At 48.0% G+C, this 21,213-nt stretch overlaps 1 protein-coding gene across 2 annotated transcripts in view; it reads left to right on the forward strand.

Moving 5' to 3' along the window:
- WBP1L (WW domain binding protein 1 like) overlaps positions 1–15,714 on the forward strand; it is a 58,566-nt gene extending 42,852 nt beyond the window's left edge. For both annotated transcript variants that reach the window (XM_002698456.7, XM_005225690.5), the window contains exons 2-4: positions 2,616–2,718; positions 10,856–11,017; positions 12,027–15,714. In XM_002698456.7, coding sequence (XP_002698502.1) covers positions 2,616–2,718; positions 10,856–11,017; positions 12,027–12,778 — 1,017 coding nt within the window. In that variant the 3' untranslated portion in view covers positions 12,779–15,714. The remainder of the gene's footprint in view (positions 1–2,615; positions 2,719–10,855; positions 11,018–12,026) is intronic.
- The last annotated feature ends 5,499 nt before the right edge of the window (positions 15,715–21,213 follow it).

Consider the following 21,213-nt stretch of genomic DNA (forward strand, 5'->3'; position numbering starts at 1 on the left):
TTGCCCAGAGTCCTGTTCCTCGGTAATGGCAGAGCTAGGACCAAACCCAAGGCTTCTGGATTTTCTTCTCCTAGCAGTAGGTCTTTCTCTGGAGGAGCTCATCATGCTCACATCTCACTACCCTCTTAATCCATCATTTCTTCCTTGTAAAGGTCCATGAGTCCATGTCTCTTCTTCTTTAACTGCCCACCTACTTTCCTTCCTCCTGTAGCAGAAAATGACAGTTCCCATAACCAAGACCATCCTAGACAACTTGGGGACTCTATTTGAGGAGAGGAGAACAGGGGATGAGATATCCTAGGTAAAAAGTATTTGGGAAACTGAGTTAAATGATGCTGCCACAGTCTGCTGTCCTGGGGAAAGTGGAAGGAGAGCAGGGAAAAGAGCAGGGTTCTGTTTATACCAGGCTTCCTGTCTCGGTGAATGGGAAAGCCAAGAAAAAACCTGACACCAGTAGGTCATTAAGATGCCACATGTTTAGATTTCAAGCACATTCCATTTCTTGCCTCACAGAGGACCAGTTGACCACCCTGTGTTCCAAGCCTGGACCTCATCTGATAAAATTTTTTGAGGCAGAAGTGTCACTGGATTATTTCATGTGTTGAGGTGTAGGCAACACAGCCTCTTTTCGAAACTATGTGGACAGTTTGAACTGTGCTTTTGTGAGCCAGGCCAGAAGAATGGCATTTCAGGGACTGGTAAACTTGGGAGAAATTTTTTCATGTCCTTAGGAAAGCAGTGTTTTGCTCTGAAGTCAGAGGAGGTGTGTTCTGGCAAAAGCATCGAGCGCAGATCTGCTTTCTCCACATGCGTCAGGCCTCAGAGGAGGCATCCTAGTGGACAGCCACCTTCTAGGTGTGCCATTTTCCTTACGGTGGACGTGGGGAGGCAACGATAGGGTTCTGTGTGCAGCGCTGTCACAAAACTGTCGTCAGAATCAACAGATGTCTTGCCCATGTTTCCTTCTTCCTAAACCCTTTTGCACCAGGGTGTAAGACTCTTAAAAGAGACCAGGAAACACCTGAGGATGTGGTGGAAACACGCTCTGAGCCAGGGATCTGAGTTTTAGCCATGCCCTTTCTTTTGTCTTCGCCCTGTGGCTTCAGGTCCCCAGCCTCTAGCCCTGTAGACAGTCTCTGGATTGCTTTGTTTATACCCTTGGCCAAGTAGACAGTGTAGTAGAGCAGGGCCCAGAGAACAGGAACCAACTATGTGGCTTGAATTTCCACTGGCAGGCGTCCGCCCGGATGTACACTGTGGGCAGGGTCAGCCTGAGTAGCAGCAAATACAATACTGTGGTTTTGGTTTCTTTGCTGAGCAGGGTTTTTTCCCTTCCTAACTGTGCTCCTTGAGGTTAGGGAGTGTCTTATTCATCTTCATGTCTCTCATACCCAGCCCAGTGTCCGGCACAGAGACGGTGTCCAGTCAATGACTGTGTTGCTTCTTTAGGATAAAGAAATGTTGAAAGCCACATCTTAATAGGTCTCATGCACTGTGGCCCAGAGGACATTGGAGGCTGAAGTTCATTTAGGTTATTGTAAACTTATTTATGAGTAAGTTATAAAGCTTATATATAAACTTATTGAAGTTTATTTAAGTTTCATATCTTAACTGTGAAATATAAAATAAACCCTTCCACCTCTATTCCCATCCACCAGTGCTGTGAATAGAATTTGGCAAAATGCTAGATGGTTACTCAGCAGTGCCCTTTCTATAGCTGTCCCTGACAAGGGAGAGTGTGAATTCTAGATCCAGTCAAGATTATTAAGGGATCATCTGATAAGCAAAAAAAGATCTAGCAAATTGAAACTGCATTAGGTCATCTAAGCAAGTCACTCTTAAGACTGAAGAATTTTAATAAATAGCAGGTTTTTTAGCCTTCTTTTGAATCATGCTGTAATTAACCTTGGAGATCATGTGTTTTAAAGGGAGGATGGACTGGCTGACCAGATGCTAATCCTAGAATATGTACTGCCTTAATTATTCCAGGAACTTTCACAGAGAAGCTGGTTTTATTTAAAATGTACAGCCAGTTACAGGAGAATCATGACTATGGTTCTTATGAATCTTATGGGCTAAATTAGCATCAGAACATGGAGTGCTTCAGCTTGGACATAAAGCAAGGAGGACTCTGCTCTGTTTTTCTCTCTGAGAAGTCTGCTCTTTACCACTTGGCTTCGTGTACTGAATCTTCTTCCCTCTTTAATAAACCATATTATTTTTCTTAAATCTGCTGTTGTTGCGTGGTGGTGGTTCTTTTTTTTTTTTCTCAATGGAGTAAATATTGGTACAGACTGTTTGGTGGAGGATGGATAGGTGACCAGAAAGAGGGGGATAAGAAGAAAGTGTTAGTCGCTCAGTCGTGTCCGACTCTTTGTGACTCCATGGACTGTAGCCCGCCAGGCTCCTCTGTGCATGGAATTCTCCAGGCAAAAATACTGGAGTGGGTTGCCATTTCCTTCTCCAAGGGATCTTCCTGACCTAGGGATTGAACCCGGGTCTCCTGCATTGTAGGCAGATTCTTTACCAACTGAGCCACCAAGGAAGCCTTACGAGAAGAAAAGTGATATTTAAAAGCTATAATTCAATGTGCTAAAATTTTAAATTTCTTTTAGGACAAGGAAACCTGCGTGGGCACCAACAATCAAAGCTACATCTGTGACACAGGACACTGCTGTGGACAGTCTCAGTGCTGCAACTACTACTATGAACTCTGGTGTAAGTCTTGCCTGGGGGCTTCTTGGTGTCCAGCCGCCTCAGTTCACCACCTCTGCTCATTGGGAAACTGAAAGCTGGTCAGCCTTGTTCCTCTCTCTCGGTGGCAGTGTTGGCGAGCAGACTCTGCTAGGTTCTGGAAGCAATCCCTCTGTAGAGGAGGAGCGCTCCCGTGCTCTTTGGACACCATGAGCTAAAGACTGGAAAATATGGTCTGAGCCCTCCTAAGAGGCCATGGTTAGCAGATCAGCTGCAGAAGCTTCTGAGTGGGATTCTCTTGGATGCCCTCTCCAGGGTGTGCCAAGCAGTGACAACAACTTATGCCCTCTCACAGGCCAGCCCAGCTGCCCAGACTCCCTGTCTTTGCAAAGAGAGGTTTGCAGCAGCCAAGCTGCCGTGGATCCCGGGCTGCTCTCTGGATAGCTCTAACATTTTCTTGTTAAAAAAAAACAAAACACCAGGACTTCCCAATTCCCCACAGATCCTCAAGGAGCCGCCTCTGTTTCTGAGGGTCCCTCTCAGTGGGATCTTTCCTTAGGTCGTGGCCAACAGAGCCCTCATGGAGAGGAGGAATAGAGGTTCAGCCCCCTTTGTTCCTTCCCCAGATTGCAAACTGAAGTGTCTGGAGGCTTCTCAGTCCACCTAACCTGTTACTGTCAACCCAAAGCCATTTTGAGTTGTCAGCTCCACCACCTTGTCAGTGGCTCGGTAGAGGCCAGGACCACTTGCACCTTCTTGAGTTGTACAAGGATGGGGACAATGCCCTGGGCTTCAGGGAGTGACCTACACTTAGAGAGTTCACTGAAGCACTTTGTACTCTGATCTTCCTGAAACTCAGATGAGACACTGAGGATACTGAACAAAGAAGGGGGAGGATGGGAGAGTTCTGAGGGCAGAGCGTTGCCAGGTGACCAGCACTACAGTGGTTCTCAAGCTGTCCGTTGATAGAGGAGGCAGTAGATTGTTTTCCCAGAGAATTATAAGCCCCCATCACTCCCTCCATGTGGAGACAACCTTTGCCGCTTGCTTCACATCCTTGCCATCACCTCCACCTCTGCCCTTTTCCCCCTTCTCCTTTCTGATCTCCCCATTCACCCCACATCAGGTATATGTCAGAAAGCAGCTAGAAAGGCTGTTGTTTAAAATGGAAAGGAAATTAGACTCTTGGCTGGGAAGTTTCTCCTTCTGAATGCAAACGATCTTGTAGCCAGTGGGAGTGGTTCCTACAAAAAAGACCTCTCCTCACCCTCGTACTTCCCTTTTGATGATTGGCTCTTCTGCCTCTCTGAGGAATTCCAGGGGTGATTAAGGGCAGACTCCTTCCCAAGGAGAGAACAGGGTTCAAAATGTCCCCATCAGTCCTCCAAGTACATAAGCAGCAGCAGCACAGGCAGGCCTGGAGTTGTCGGTGCTATTTTAGGAGGGGTGGGGCTGACAGACTCACTGGAGAAACACAACGTGCCAGGCAGGTGGACAGGCTGTTTAAATGTTTTAAGATGCAGATAGCCACGGGTTCAAATTCTCCCTCTCACCCCTTAACTAAAACAAAAGTCAAAGTTGGGCTGCCAAAAAGCCACAGAGCTGCGGTTTGTTTTTCTGGGGCCCGGCCCAGGCGGCATCAGTTGCGGAAAGGATGGAGTTGCTGATGGCCCCCATCTCAGATTGACAGAGCCTCCTGAGGTGTTGGCGGAACAGACTCAGTAGCCACCAGAATTGGGTCATGAATGCCAAGGCTAGAGGTGGGGTGATGGGGACAGGGAGATGCGAGACACAGGTGTCAGCGAGGCAGGTGGTCTGGGAACCAGGCACTTCATCCCATGGGCCTAAAGAAAGCCAGGGGAAGAGCTGCACAGTGACTAATCACTTCTCCAGTCGTGGTTAGCTGGGGAAAGAAGGAGGCCAGACAGAGATCAGTCTGGCTGGGGAGGAAAGACTCACCCCTGTACAAGATGGCCCGTGTCTGCCAAGTTCTCAAGAGACAGAGACTAAAAGCCCAACTTCCTCTTTGTGCCCAGAAATGGCTTTTTGGTCAGAAGGTGCCCAGTAAGCGTTGCGCCTCTCTCCTGAATTCTTTGGTTTTTCTCCTTCTTGAGGGCCTGGCCTCGGCCTGATGTGGAGAGGAGGGAGGTCAAGTGTAGGAATGAGCCCTTTCGGTTCTCATGGGAACTGTGCTTCTGGTCACTCTGAACCCTGTTCTCTCTAATTGCCCCTGAACTCTGCCTGAAAATAATGGGCTTTGGGTTATTCTTTTTTCGTTTTCCTTTGGAAGGAAAAGATCTCAGCCAGGAAACCCTTGGCAGAGTTTTTGTCAGAGTACCTTTTTAACCATAGTTGCCTACTGGGAAGGCCTCGGGGAAAAATAAATGCCATTTCCATCAACCCTCATACCATTGCTAAGCCAAATTTTCCTGTGTGCTGAGGACTGGCGCACACACACACATGCAGAGCCCACTTTGCACAGACACACAAGCACATCATAAACACACAGAGACCTAAAACTTCAACCAGCACCCTTTCTCCACTGTCATTTTAATCTCTTGTAACATAGGCCATTGTCATTAGTGGGTCTGCATCAGTTCAGGAATGAAAGTCCTGTTTTACCACCGCCATGGTTGAGGCTTTAAGACCTGGCCTTATCATCTCATGCGTTTTTATGGCTCTTGTAGTTTCAATCATCATTCAATCATTTATTCAGCAAACTCTTATTCCAGTGGTTTCAGACTTTGGCAAGCGTCTGCATTTCCTGGAGGGCTTATTAAAGCATGGATTTCTGGGCCCAAGTCCTAGAGTTTTTGATTCAATAGGTCTGAGGTGGACCTGAGAGTTTGCAATTCTAACCAAGTTTCTACTGGATGAGGTGGCCTCTTCTGTGTTAAAGTGTGTGGGGAGAGAGAATCCTTTCCATCAAGAAGGGAGTCTCTAAGCAGAGAGAGAAGATAATACAACATGCCTCACTAGTAATGCAAAGTAGAAAGTGGAGTGTGTGTGCCAGGACCACTGTGTATGTGCTAGGAGAATTTGCTTTCGCTGGACAGGATTCAGGTAGGCTGCATGGAGGTGGTGGCATTTGAAGCAGGCCTTAAAGAAAGGGTGGATAAGATTTAAACACATGGAGAAGGATAGGATGACTTCTCAGGCAGAGGAACGCCAAACACCATAGGTCAAGGCTCCATGGGAAAGAAGAGAGCATGCATCACATTAACCTTTTCCCTGGGATCGTGGGGTTCACTCAGGGGAGATGAGAGTGCTGGTGTGCATAAAACTCTGCTGTGGGCTGGGCACCCAGTAAAGTCTGCACACATGTCAGCTCAACCTGCTCTAAGGACAACCCTGCCAAATATGCATGGCCCATTTCTCAGGACCTGGGGTGTTCAGTCACCAGTCAGTCAGTTGTAGTTGAGTCCTGGGGTCAGTGTGCCTCACACAAAGCTACCCTCTTCCAGAACTCTTAAGTGCCAGGCCAGAGGGTGGTGGGCCCAGATTGTGGAGGGTCTCGAATGTGCAGGTTTGAGAACTCTGCATGTGGACATTAACTCAATTATCCTCACAATGACCAAGTAGGTAGAAACTGTTATTCTCCCCATTTTACAGATGAGGGAAGTCAAGGCAAAATGACCAGGGTCACAAAGCTAGAATATGAAACTTGTCCAGTCTTTCTGATGAAGTTGCAAGTCCTCTGAAGCCTTCATTTCCCAAATTCAGGCCTTTTCCACAGTGGAAAAGGATCTCCTGCTAAGAGCTGTCGAGGGCTAAGGAGGATACCCACCATCATATGGGGTAGGAGGAGAGCTAGTGGACAGTATACTTTGGCTTCCTAATGAGGAATTTCCTGCCAGTTGGGGAGTGGTGTTTTCCCAAGTTTATAGTGAACTCCGGGGCACATGACTCAGTTCCTACATTGGACTGTGATTGTTTTTAAAAACATGTTTTCCATTTTGCTTAGCATGACAGGCGTGCCCCACAATGAGGTCACAGCTTTCAGAGGTCATTGGGGAATGTAATCTGTGGGTAGATGTATGTTTGGGGAGGAGGGCATGCTTCTGTCTTTCTCTGTGTGGCTCTTTCTTTTAGGGTTTCCTTTTAAAAACTTTCCTCCTTGTTTGTGAAAACTAGTGAAAAGATCAAAAGTTTGCACAACTCCGTAGGGACTAGTCTAGATGGTCCCCTTTTTAAAGATGTGGGGACATGGCTTTGCCTAGAATCCAGTAGGATCTGTTGTGTGAGGGTCAGACAAGAAGGCCTTCTGTCTTCCCACATTAACTCCATCAAGTGGAACCAGTCCTTAGGGGCTCTTCTGGACCTGTGCTAATGCCCTGTTACTCCACTTGGCCCCTTCTGCTCCCACATCAGTTTTCCCCTAGTTTTGGTGCATACTGTCACTTTGTGATACTGTATTAGAAATGCAGAAATTGGAGCTCAGTTTGAGACTTCATGTAATATCATGCAAATGGTACATAGTAGGGAGAGTTTTTCTACCCATGCTACCACATGAAAAGAAGCAACTAATGGAATTTCAGTAGACATGAGTTTTCTGGTGCTGTTAGATATGACTGTGGTAACCCTGCCAAAGGTATGCCTTCTACTTGTCTCATTTCTTCCCCCGGTCTCCTTCCACCCTGCTTCATTTTTCTTTTAAAAAAAAAAAAAAGACCTCTTTTTCTGTTAGACTTCTAGTTCAGTGGAACTTAGGCTTTTTCTGGAACAAGGATTCTCTTAAGAATCTGATGAACATTTGCAATCTTCTCCTCCAGAAGAGCCTATAAAGGCTTAGTCTGGATAGGCTAGAGGTTATGCTCAGTAATAAACAAGTCCAAACTCCTGAAGGTCCTAAAACAACAGGTTTATTGCTCACACTCTGTGTCCATCACAGATTGGGTGGTAGCTTTGTTCCTACTTCTTTATTCTCTGGGGCCGGACTGACCCTGAAGTCAGTCTAGAATGTTATGACTTGGTGTAGCAGAAGGGAATCTAACAGAGGATCTCACATTAGCAAGAAATGTTCTGGCCTCTTAGTGACATCTGTCACTTCCAGTCTCAATTTGTTAAGTTAGAAGTAGCCCCAAAATGTCACCTAATCATAAGGGGGCCAGGAAATTCAAGCCTACCCACATGCCAGGAAGGGGAAGAACCAGAAATATTTGGCCAACATGAAAACCATGAAAAAAATCTCTGCTGTAATAGCTAAGAAGTTTTGCCTTAGATCATATATAGTGCAGCATGAAGGTTTCAAGTTAATTTACCTTTAGGTAAGAAACAATTAGAAAAGTGACAGGAGGCAAAAAGTAGAGTTAGGTGCTGATTATGCCAAGGGAGAATGTACTTTTAAAATTATGAGGTAACACAGAAGCATAAAGGATTGTGATATGAAGCTGGGCAAGTTAATGTAGGTAATATAAAAAAGTGGTTAGCCCAGAATCTTTTAGGCTTGACTCTAAAATATTCCCTGGTGGCCCAGAGGGTAAAGCGTCTGCCTGCAATGTGGGAGACCTGGGTTCAATCCCTGGATTGGGAAGATCCCCTGAAGAAGGAAATGGCAACTCACTCTAATATTCTTTCCTGGAGAATCCCATGGACGGAGGAACCTGGTAAGCTACAGTCCACGGGGTCACAAAGAGTCAGGCACGACTGAGCAACTTCACTTTCTTTCTTTCTTTTTCTAAAATGTTCTCAGAGACAGGCTCTTCAGCAGAGTGCATTTTGCTTGCTTATGCCGCCTCCCTTGGGTGTGACCTAACCCTGCAAGGCTGGGAGCTGACCGGACTGTAGAGGCAGGAGATGTTACAGGGCAGCAGTGGGAAGCCAGTTCACTCCCAGAGCTCCTTTCCGGCTTCAAAACCCCTCCCTGAGGGCTCTACTAACAGTATCCAGTCTCCAGTCAGCCAGTATTGAAAGGAGAGAAGTGTAAGTTAAATTAAGCAAATGTCCGCTGTGACTCTGGGAAGGACCACAAGGGAGACTTCGGACTTAAACTTACGTCTGTGTTCTCTGGTTAGGAATGGGGTTTTTCTGTCTGCTGATGGGAAAAGAGGAAAAGATCCTCTCCTCATTGTCCTCCGCCTGTTCTGTCACCAGACCTCAGCAGAAGTTTCTGTGGAACTGTGACATGTGCTAAAAGCAGCAAGGTGCAGCAAATGGTGTTGCCAGCCTGCCAGGGCTGGAAGGCAGTACTGCTGTCCCAGTCTTACCCCATAGGGTAGATTCAGAGAGGACACCCCTGGGGGACAGAAAGAAACACCCTGGCTGTTGCCAGAGGCCACACCCTAAATTTCAGTGGGCTCTTTCAAAATATTGTGTCTGGTACAAACAGAAAAAATCAGGGATTTATTCATTTGTAATTGTTTACCAGGAAGAAGAAGCTTTTTTTTTTTTTTAATATTCATTCTGATAAGAGTTATAGAAATACTTAACATGTTCTAAACACAAACTTATAGTTACAGAGCAGATGATTAAAAATAATATATAACATTTGTAATGGAAAAAATTGAAGTTCCTCAGAAATAGGGAGCAAATGAAAAATAATATAATCTAGTCTCATTTAATAAAAACTCACCTTAAAATTATTCCTCAGATTTATTTTAATTGAGAAAAAGTATTTTTTTCCCAAGGAAGTAAATGTTCATCTTAGAAAATGCAGGAATTGCAGATAAGCAAAACATAAGAACTGGTAACAGAAAATCCTGTTGTCCAGGAATAATCTCATGATTAACTTCCTGATCATCCCTCTGGATATTTATACTTTTTTTTAAAGCAAAAGTCGGGGTCATATTTTATGCTGTTTTGTAATTGCTTTTTTTTCTATTTAGTATTTGAAACATTATTATGTCAAAAATAGTATTCTGTGGATAATTTTTTAAATGATTCATATCATTTCATTGTATGAAGACATTCCCAGAGGAATTTTTAAGCCTATTCAGAAATAGGCTTAATTTTTTTTTAAGCCAGAAAAAATAAAATTTAGTCACAGATATTTTTAAGTTTTAACTTACTTTGTTTCTAGTTTTATAATTTGAAAGAAGAAAATAAAAATTGGGGTAAGAAATTAAAATTTCTTCTCATAATCCCACAACTTAAAGATGTCACTATTTTTGTGTTTTTCTTTGCAATCTTTTTTTCCCCTCTAATCTCTATTTATTTTTTAAAGCAAAATTGCTCATTTATTAAACAAATTAGAAGTCTTTTCTGTATACATGTGAAGATTGGAGAGGGGTTCTTATATTAGGGTTTGCCAGTATTCTCTAAATATGATCAAAGAGAACATCAGTGGGAAATGAGAAGAAACAGTCCACCTGGGGAAAAGAGAGCTGTGGGCTTCTCCCCTGCTCCCCTGCTCCTCTCTGGAGCCAGGTGGAAGAAAGGGAGACCACTGATGCTTCCCAGTCTAAGCCAGCTGCAGGCAGAGCGAGCTGGGGGAGTTGATTGTTTGTGATGATGTGAGATGGAATTGTACCAGCTCATATCAAGAGCAGAGGAAGTTGTTTATACTCTCCAGGGAAGTAATGGGCTGAGGCAATTAGAATTTTTCCACCTCTAACTTCCGTGACTCCTGTATGATGGAGGCAAAGTGGTAGAGGAAAAAACTTTTATCAGGCAGTCCCTCCGGGGTCCTCTGCAACTGCTTGTCTGCTGAGTTGTGGGGATTCTGAGGGGCTCTTCATTCTTGGTGGGGAGCCTGGGAGCCATCCTTGTGGGCCAGGGCTGGTGAGGGGAGATGGGCACCAAGAGGGGCTGAAGCATTTTCTCAGATCTCTTAAGAGAGGAAGGGCACATTGTCCTGAAAGGTAAGCATACTTAATGCCCACCAGACCTAAAACATAGGAGAACCTGGGTGCTAGACCAGCAGCTCAGCACTCCACCCCTCTCCCAAGAGCCTGGAGGCACCCCGGAGTGAGTAACCTCTTTTAGAGTCACTTTTCTTAACATTCCTGCCCTCTTCCGTCCCACATATCTTTCACTCTCATACAAACATTTATGAAAATTGAATACCGGTTCTGAATGTAACTGCCGGGCAAGGCTCAACAGTGCTAGCTTCGGCTAGGTGCACACCGTCCCAGTCTCCCTGTGCTGCGAGCGGCCCCTCCAGCTGGTGTCCCACTGGCATTCATGGCGTGCCTGCCCCTCTCTGTCTCTCCTTCCCTCCCAGGGTTCTGGCTTGTGTGGACCATCATCATCATCCTGAGCTGCTGCTGCGTCTGCCACCACCGCCGAGCCAAGCATCGCCTTCAGGCCCAGCAGCGGCAGCATGAAATCAACCTGATCGCCTACCGGGAAGCCCACAATTACTCAGCGCTGCCATTTTATTTCAGTACGTACTCCAGAAGCCACCAAACCCGCTCTCCGAGGGAGTGGGGGGTGGGGTCGGGTGTGACACACAGACTGTGGGCCTCAGGGCTTGGCCTCTTTATGCCTAGAGCAGGGTCTCAGAAGTGGGAACAAGAGGGTGTGCACCTTGAGCACAGAGAGGCCAGGGCTGTGGATGTAGCCCCTGGGCCATTCCATTCCACACTGGCTGGGTTCTCACTGCATCTCTGCTCCTTTAGATTTTTGTTAGGCGTGTTGTTGAATGGTTATGATATGAATGGAGATTTTGAGGTCAGTGGCCTTGAAATCTCTCCATTTTGCTTCCTGCCATGTGATATACCTAAGCAGAGGCTGCCATAAAAAGGGCAGGAGTGGGAGGTAATATTGGGATTTCCTGAGAACCAAGAAACTCGATGATTCACTGAAGGGCACACTCACCTGACTTCCCTGGAGTTCCTTCCACTGATCTCTCAAAGGATTGGTGGAGGCCCAGTGGTGCAGCCTGTCCAAAGGCATTCTGCAGTGTGTTCTACAGAATAAAATAGTCGTAAATTTGGAATTCCTCATCTAGAAGAGTTAAGTGCTTTGCACAGTGGCCGGTGTACAGTAAGTGCTCAATAAATGCTTGTAATCACTGTTATAATTAGATCATCTGTGTCTCAAAGCAGAGGATGACTCACCTGCCATGTTCCTAATAAGCCTTGATGACAGGTCCCTCATCCTGGCATTGGTAAGCCACCTGCTCTTGGTCTGAAGCAGGATGAGGTTTAGTATGTCTTTCCAGCCATACTAGGGTGAGAGGCAACACAGCTTTCCAGCCTCCCAGAGAAGGGCTGTCTTCACGATATACATCTGGAAAGTCGCTCACAGCCCTTTGTCCTGCCTGCACCTGAGAGTTGTCACTTGATGAGTATGCTGGGGGTGGGATGAGATACCTGTTTAGTGTGAGCCTGCAGTCTGTCCTGTAACAATTGCCAGTGCAGTAATTTCTCCTCCCTACCTCCCCGTTTTAGGGTTTTTGCCAAACTATTTACTACCTCCTTATGAGGAAGTGGTGAACCGACCTCCAACTCCTCCCCCACCATACAGTGCCTTCCAGCTCCAGCAGCAGCAGCAGCAGCAGCAGCTACCTGCACAGTGTGGCTCTGCAGGCAGCAGCCCCCCAGGCACCGACCCCACCAGGGGCTCCCAGGGGGCTCAGAGCAGCCCCTTGTCCGGGCCCAGCAGAAGTAGCACGCGACCCCCAAGCGTCACTGACCCTGAGCCCTCCGACATGCCAGCAGACCCAGCAGCCACCAAAACCTCTGGCATGGAGCCCGGCGGCTCTGTGGCTGGCCTGGGGGAGGTGGACCCCACGGCCTTCCTGGACAAGGATTCTGAATGTAAGGAGGAGCTTCTGAAAGAGTACAGCTCTGAGCAGGGCAGCGCCCTCCCTGACAACAAAGACAAGACACCTGGCAGACATCGCCGCTTCACGGGTGACTCAGGCATCGAGGTGTGTGTGTGCAACCGGGGCCACCATGACGATGACCTCAAAGAGTTCAATGCACTCATCGACGATGCTCTGGACGGGCCCCTGGACTTCTGCGACAGCTGCAATGTGCGGCCACCTGGCGACGAGGAGGAAGGTCTCTGCCAGCCCTCCGAGGAGCAGGCCCGGGAACCCGGGCATCCACACCTGCCAAGGCCGCCTGCCTGCCTGCTGCTGAACACCATCAACGAGCAGGACTCCCCAAACTCCCAGAGCAGCAGCTCCCCCAGCTAGAGCAGGTCCTGGCTATACCTGAGATCTTGGCGATGCAACCAGGGTAGGGGAAAACCATGCGAGAAGCATTAATAACTGTGTTCCTTCCCCCGCACCCCCTGCTCCTGCATTTTCCTGCATCTCCAGGTACAGTTTGGGGTGTGGGTGGCTTGCCCCCCACAGAAACACAGTGCTGTGGAGGGCTGAGAAGTTACCCTGTGACTCATTCCTCATACCCCACCCCATTCCCCTTTACCTCTTTTAAAGTCACATCTCACTGCCTGCTTGGGTCAGAGAGATGTGTGTTCAAAAGCCCCCAAGGAGGGAATGAGACCGTGCCCTGAGGTGACTCTTGGTGATGGAATGGATGTGCTTTCCGGTGTTAGTTTATGAGAACCTCGCTGCATCTCTGTCCAGAGGAGGTGGCTGGTCTCAGCCCTGGATGAAGAAGGAAGCTCACAGAGGCCCAGGGATTGTCTCCCCTTGCTACCAGCATCTGTGGAGCCAGAATCGTGTTCTGCTGTGGTGGGGAGGAGAGTTGACTGGCAGTTGTGTGGTGGATTGGTAAGGGACTTGTGCTCTCAAATTCCAGCTGACGAGCTCGCGGTGCCAGGGTGTCCTGGAGGGGCCCCTCCCTTCTCAGCAGGATCTGGCTGGCCACAGGCTGGTTCCAGGCTGGAAGATTATATACCTGCCTTTTTTTTTTTTTTTAAGAAAAAAAAAAACAACAACAAAAGCAAGCTGAAAACAAGAATTTGACCAGTGGGCAGGCAAGAATTCTGTTTTGGAAAAGGGAAATTTGTGTCTTTTTCTCAACTTGGCCTTCAAAGAGCCTGGCTATAGTTGAGCCAGGAGATACATAATGTGCAGGCTTGGGTGGGGGCTGTCTCTGGAACTCCTGTGGATGAGCAGGAGGCCCTGCAGTGTGGCAGCGGATGGAGGTGCAACTTCCCGTTGTCTCTGCCCTTTGATCTGCACCCATGGGTGACCAGTGCCCTCCCCCCATCCCAGACACACGTCTGCCAGCCTTCACGTCTCACTGTTCTCTACGAACAAATGAGGCTGTGGGTCCTGAGGAAGGGCAGGCCCACAGTCTGGCTCTCACACAGTATTTTCTCTTGATTCTGAATAAGTTGTTTTGTTTATTTGTTTATTTTTTCAAACTGACCACTTGGAATAAGAATGCCTTGGTTATCTGTGGTTTTCATGCCCTTTGCCTGCTCCGCACCACCCCTTGAGTGGGGTATCTGATTTTTGTAGCCTATGTAAAGAGTCTCAGTGGCCCAGATAGGAGGGTGTAGGCAGCCCTCCTGAAGGACCACAGGATCCTTGATTCCTGTAGTTTTGCTTCAGAAACCAGGTGAGCTTTGATAGGAATAATCTGAATGGAGAAAGCAAACTGCCGAAACTAACATTCCCTGCCCAGCCCTGTTCACATGAAGAGCTTGGTTCTTCCCCCACTCTTGAATGATGATATTCAGAGTAGGCGTTGACGTTTTGGTTAAGAAAGGAAGGTATATATCTGTATATATATGAATACACACGTATCTATGTGTATGTGTGTATATATATATGTATATGTATATAAACACATACACACAAAATAGACAAATCTGAGGCTGTGAGGTGAACAAGTGTCTGCATTTGGAGTCCACAAAACCAAAATCCATGTTGAACAAGTGCAGTCTGTATACGATGACTTTTCCAGTAACCTGTGTGTGTCTGTCCATTGTGTGTGAGCCCCTAGCCCTGTTTTCCTGTGAATATACTTTGAACGGCAGCCACTCTGTTCACATTACCCATGCGTTCGGAGCAGGCGCAGCCCTCTCAAGGTAATTTATTTTACGCATTTACTGTTTACTGAGCAAATGTCTGACTGTGCACTTGGGTGTACTCAGCAGTGCTGTTGACGGCAGTCTCCACGTTTGCCAGAGATACTGTGCTCCAAGTAGAGGTTTTACTCTACCCCTCACTGCAATTTGCACATTGCTCTATGGACACACGGAGGCCTGTGTCCTGTTCCCTGTAAGCGGAAAGTGCTCTGAACCTGTCTGCTTTCCCCAGCTGCTCCCAGCCCTTGGCATCAGCCCCCAGGAGGGTCCAGACCCCCTCAGGACAGAGGGCCAAGGTGGAACCTCAGACAGAAGCTTGACTGGATCTTCAAAGTCAAGCTCAGACTGGCTTTGGCCCAGGCATCGGCCCTACCCAGAATTGCCAGGAGGCTTTGATGGCCACCACAGTGCCATAGGGCTTACCTCCCTCTGCTGAGGTCCAGCACGTGGCCGACGTGTGACCAGAGCAGGCAGGAGTGTGCCTGCAGCCCCCCTCAGATGCCTTTCCTGACGCCTTTTTTTTTTAATCCCAAACAACTCACTGAAGTGTCTCAAAGGCTATTAAGTTTTACCAAAATGAACCGTGTTGGAGTTAACTGGTTAAAGGGGTGGATTCTGGCCCTCTGAAGATTCCTTCTCCAGTCAGAGTGGGGAACTGGTCTGCAGGTTTACTGCTGGGTTCACTGCAGTGTCTGACCCTAAAGGCACGAGAAGAAAACGAAAATGCGGCGGGTGGAGCTGGACTCGAGTCCAGTGTCACCGCCTGGCCCCTGCTACATGAGGCTGCCCTGCACACGGAGGCACTGAAGTAGGGAGCTGAAGGACCCTTGAGGGGCCGGGCAGATTTGAGGGAGCCTGGTGTTCCAGGCAAATGAGAAGAAAGGGACGGGTCAAGGGTTTGGTGCTACAGTCGGAAGATTTGCAATTGCTAACACATTCCTGTGTGAGGCACATCACCCTTTGTCAGTTATTGTGAATATGTGTATTTTAAGCAATAAGATTCAGCTGGTCAGACTTTTCTGGGCAGTCTTGGTGACGCATTTCCTGTGCTGTGATTGTTCTGAGGACAGAGTGGCTCTAACCACTGTGAGAAGCCCAAATAAAAAATCCATCCCCAAAACCTGATTACGCTTTTTCCTTGCAATGCTTGTTCCTTTTTCCTCCTCCCCTTGAGATTCCTCACCTTCTCCACATAGAGGCCAAGAGACATCACAGCCGTCAGGACAGGCACTTGGGCTGAGGGCACTTTCTGTCCTGAGGACTTCCCTCCAAACCCCTTGCTCTGCCAAGGGGATATTTCTGAGTTCTTCACACAAACAGGTTAAAAGCACATCCCCCGCCAAAAGCAGAAACACCTTTTGTTAGAGACTCCGTAGCTAAGACATTTAAAGGAAGCGAGCCCTTCTGGGGAACTCTTGTATTGGTACGGTAGAGTTGTGGGTGGGTATTTGGCCTTGGAATTTAATACACAAAATGCAGCATGGAGCCCCTATTTTGTGCTCAGCACTGTGCTGGGTCCTGAGGAGAATGTGAAAGAAATGTGTAAGACAAGGCCCCTCCTTCTGGAAGTTCAGTTACAGTGGAGAGGACGAAGCAAACTCATGTGAAATAGCTAACCAGCAATGTGAGGGCGGTTGAGAGGAAGTGGGCACTACAGATTCAGAGAAGCTTGAGGAGCGTGGGGGTAGTGTAGGGCTTGCATTCCAGGCAGGGACCACAGAACTGATTTTCAGGCAGCTCGGAGCCACTGGTGTGCCAACATCTGCCATCATGGGCCAATAGACTTACTGTCACTTTACCCTTGCTAAAGACTGTTCTCTTAGCACTTTGAGTCAATGGTATTAAAGTCCCTTCTCCAAGACTGGGAACGAACAACCTCTGCCTCTACCCAGATGGGTGGAACACCCCGACCCAGCGAGACTTCTCTGGGCCACATGCAGGTGGGCAAAGCATGATGATGAGTACCCACAGAACCTTCCTGTGAGGCCTTGCCTCCCCAGGTGGAGTGATGGGCCAGTAGGGTATGCTGGCAGAGGGTGTTGTCCTCTTTAGCCCCTGGGTTTGCCCAGCAGTCAGCCCTGTGGTTTCTGAGAGTCCAGTAAAGCCAGGCATGCTCCCGGCCCCATCTGACCCTGGGCCAGAGGATGCTGCCCTGGCCCTTCAGTAACTCCGGTGGGATGGCCGCCGCCTAGTTCCTTCTAAACTGCTGGGCTCCTCTAGGTAACCCCAGGGGAGCCATTTAGCATCTGGGGACAGTTACGTTCTGAAGGCACAGGAAGGAACTGGTGGAGCACATCATTCTTAGCTGCTTAAGCTAAGGTCTGAATGGCGCAAAAACAAAGTGGTACAGCTATTGCAGGTTGCATACCAGAGGCTGTTCGTGTACTCTTACTGCCCAGGTCGTTAGCGACCCCCTCACAGTACCCCAGGCTCCTGGGTCGCTGAGTTCCTCATTTCTCAAATGAGGTGCAGCATTTGCTGTCTTTACCACCCCTGGTGACCAAGTTCAGGTGGAGACCATACCAGTCCCTTGAAAGCACAAAACTGATTTGATGAACAAGAATTTCAAGAAACACCCTCTATTGTCCAGTTTCCTATATTTTCAGCCGGGGGCAAAAATCAAGGTTTAGCTCAGGAGAAGGAGCAGGAAGTGGGTTTGGCTGACTGTTGAAACCTGCTGGAAACCTGGTTTTCATTGGAAAGGGCTGTGGGTCTTGGGAGATGTTTGGGATACAGTTCCCAGCTGGGACAGGTGACTGGCCTTAAGAGCTGAGCACTTACGAGCACCTATCATGTGCTAGGCATTGGGGATGCAAGTATGCCTTAGACCTGGCCCCTCTTTAGAAGAGCTAATAATAGTCTATCAAGGGAGAAAGCACATGAACAGTTTTAGCAGTACATGGTAAGTACCATGAAGCATGTGTACACAGGATGCTGTAGAGAATGTAGCCCACCTGAGGGTTCAGGGCAGCCTTCCTGGATCCGGGACCTCTAAACTGACTTGCCAGGTGAAGAAAGGTGTAAGGGCAATTCCAGGCAATCAGTCTGCATATTACTGAATGCCTACTGTATGCCAGGTGCTGAAAAGCACCAAAAAAAGTGTGGGAAACCTAAAACAGGAGAATGTAGTGTCGTGTCTAAAACTGTGAGCAGTTTCATCCCTCTAGGTAATTGCCTTCTGGAAAGTGACAGCAGATGAAACTGGAGAGGTAAGCTGGTAATAAAAAGATTTTAGTGTGTCCTTATTTATTGACTTTATTAACACCAGGTCTTTAGTATAAGCATCTTACCTACATTTTCTATTTTAGCCTCAAAGCAGCCCTCTGAAGTATGGACTGTTAATTATTCCTGCTTTATTAATGGGCATGAAGCATTCAGAGGAGTTAATTAACTAGTCCAAGATCACACAGCTGGTGGAGTTGTGGTAGAGCCAGGATTAAAGCTCACATCTATTGATTGCCAAACTACTGCTTAATTAGTTGGCCAGAGAGTAGAGAGTTGTATCCTTTGGGCTCACAAGCCACGTGAAGAACTTTTTCTTTTCAAAGGTGATAGGCAACCAGAGAAGGATGTGTTCAGCAGGGGAGTCCATGTGGTAGCAATTGAATCAGAAACGGCTTCCTCTGGAGCTACTTTATTCCCTCTTTCTCTCCCCTTGCCTAGTTATGAGCCCCCACAGAGGCTCCACACCCAGCCAGCTTTCACCTACCAGAGCCCCTCAGTTTTGAGATGGCAGGTGGTATCTGCTTCAGTAACCCCTTGGAAACACTGTAAAAGATTCAAGAGTTATTTGGACCTTCTTTGTATCTCTTCCTTGCAAGAGTGTTTTGCTCTTCCTCGAAGATTAAAAAAAAAAAGCTTTTGTGGCAGTTGAGAAGAGGATTTTTGTTTGAGCTAAAATTTCTCCTCTTTCTGTATCAGGCTGCTCCTCGCCACAATTTAACCTTCCGTTGTGCATCTTCTCACTAAGGAGTCTCAAGAAACCTAATCCCACTGGAAAATGTTACAGAACACCCTGTTTTGGAACTGTGAAAAGTTGTCTTTGGGGTCTCCACCCACTTCCCAGCTGCCAGCCTGCCCTGGCTCCAGCAGGAAAGGGGGCAGTGGGCAAGGCCATCTGGAGCTGCAAGAGGGGGGCCTCCTGTGGTCCTGTCCTGCATCAGACCCATCTGGATACTGTGGTCCTGTCCTGCATCAGACCCATCTGGATACCTGCTCCCCTCCCTGACGAAGCTGGTAGCCTTTGGGAGGTTTGTGTAAAACCCTTAGAGAAGGTCTGATTTGGTGGGTCTGGACATAGGCACTGATAATAAACCCAGAAACTATTAAGGCACTGAACAGGAAATGCAGATTCATATTTGGTCCTTAGCAACCCTCTGAGGTAAGTGGTGCTATTTCTACACACCCATATTACAGATGAGAACACAGAGGTTCAGGAAGGCCTAGTCAGTGGCCTATGCTCACTGGTCCGTAAATGACTACTCTGAGAGAACTTGCTCCTGCAGCCTGACCTCTTATCTTTTGTAACTTGAAACAGTGTGGACCTTTCTTACACAGCCCTTTCTGCTTTTCTTCCTCACCAGAACCTCAGATAATGGCAGCCCAGGTGTTAAGTTACCCCACTTTCCCAACGAGAAGCCAACAGTGAGCCTAAGAGTCAGAGCCTGAGACCCCTGGGAACCAGAACCTGGGGCCTCCTCCTGCAGGCCTCCCCCCAGCCCTCTAGAGCCTCTGTGATTAGATTCCTGTCCTGAGATGGGTGTTTGTCCCCATGAGCGTCCCTGGACAGAGGGCTCTTTATATGCTGAGGTTTAGTGGCCACCAGAGGCCGACCAGAACATTCACACACTCACCCACCCACACCCCACAGCTAGGTCACCAGCGAGGGGCTCTTCTCCTCCCCTCAGAACGGGGACTTTGGGGAACCACTCTTCTGAAGGACAGGGACAACCTGTTTCTGCTGCGAAGCCCAGCTTTTACAACGCCTAAGAACTGATCGTTAAATTTTCAGGAGTTTATGAGCTATTTAATCAGAAAACTTATATAAGCTTGCAATTGAGTAAATTATATTTAAAACAAAGGTAATAAATACACAACACTGATCATTTTCTAATTATTTTACTACATTGCTATTATCGATGCCCTTGAGGTTTATGTCTATGTAGGGTGGGAATACTGTATAATGGTATTAACTGTAATATAATGGCAAATAGTATGTTTTGCTACTGTGAGTCTCTTCCCCAGCTCCTGTGTGATATTATATTGGTGGCTGGAAATTGGTCATGATGGGAATGTTCACACCACAGTGATCAGCAAACTACAAATCAGGGCTGTTCCCTCCCACCAGCACCAAATAACTTGTGTTGTTTAATGTTTATTTGCTATCACACCACTACTCTGGTTAAGGGCAGTCTGAGGCTGAAAAGGTGGCTGTAGGGTCTTGATGAAGACCTTCGAGCTTTGCCAAAGATCTGGATTTCCTTCTGCATAAGGAGTTAGGGTTCTTTTATCACCAGACCAATTAGTTGAGTGACGTAGAGCATCTGACTCATTTCTCTTGTGTGTCTAACCTTCTGCTTGTCAGGTTGTCATTCAGCCAAAAGAACACAAGAGGGCTCGGTCTTGAATTCCAGAGATGCTGGGGCAGACAGTGTCCCTGGAGGTCTCCGCACCCATTTGCAGCTCAGGCAGGTGCTCAGATGCACATGCGATTCCACACCAAGGAACAAAAGCTGAGCACTAAAAGGATTTAGGTCAGTAGGAAAAGGCCTTCCAGGCAGGGGAAGGGCAGTTTGGGCAGGTGTCAGAGGTCACTTCCTGAAAGGACACTCAACTCTACCCTCTCTTCCCAGCCAGACAGCCAAGCCCTTCTGCACAGATGCAGAAGACCTGTGGGTAGAGCGTGCTGGCTTCTCATTCCACATCACTGAAATATCCTGGGTTCTTGCCCCAGCCCTGCTGCTGAGTCGCTGGGTGATTTAGGGCACGTCATCCCCACATGCCTGCCCCCCTGGCCCTCAGGTTTCTCCTCTTCACCTCTCATTTCACGGCCAGTCAATGGTCTGAATCAGTAGTTGGGGAGTGGTTGATTCCATCCCAGTTACACTCGCCCACCTCTTCTAAAGGGGATGTTGTTTACCTGTTCCTTTCAGAGTCTGAGCAGATTGGATCACTTCCCTCCTCCAGCTGGGACGCTCTCCACTTTCTGAGCTGAGGGGTTGCTCAGCTGTGGATCAGCGACCGGCCGATGGGGTCAAGGGACCTGTGAGAAGGACGGTGCCACCTCCAGTTTAACCTCTTTCTCATCAGCTCACGGGTGGTGTCATCTCTCTCGGCTGCATGGGCTGGGGGCTGAGTCAGCCACAGCTGCCCACCGTCTCCTCTGGGCTCTTTAGCAAGGCCTCAGGGTCATGGGCCAGGGAAGGCTAGGACTGAGTTGGGGGACAGGAGTCAGGTACCCCTGGATTAGCAAAGCTCTCTGAAGGAAGAAGATGCTGCTGTGATGGAAAACTTTGACCCTCCCTCCTTGTGGGGCTCCCTTGATTTCGTCTGTCTGGAACTTGGCCAGGAGGGTCTCAATCTTGCCCTGCCAGCTGGTCCAGAGCCCTTCTCCAGTCGGAAGGA

Source organism: Bos taurus, chromosome 26 (genome assembly GCF_002263795.3).
Source record: "Bos taurus isolate L1 Dominette 01449 registration number 42190680 breed Hereford chromosome 26, ARS-UCD2.0, whole genome shotgun sequence".
Classification (NCBI taxonomy): Eukaryota; Metazoa; Chordata; class Mammalia; order Artiodactyla; family Bovidae; genus Bos; species Bos taurus.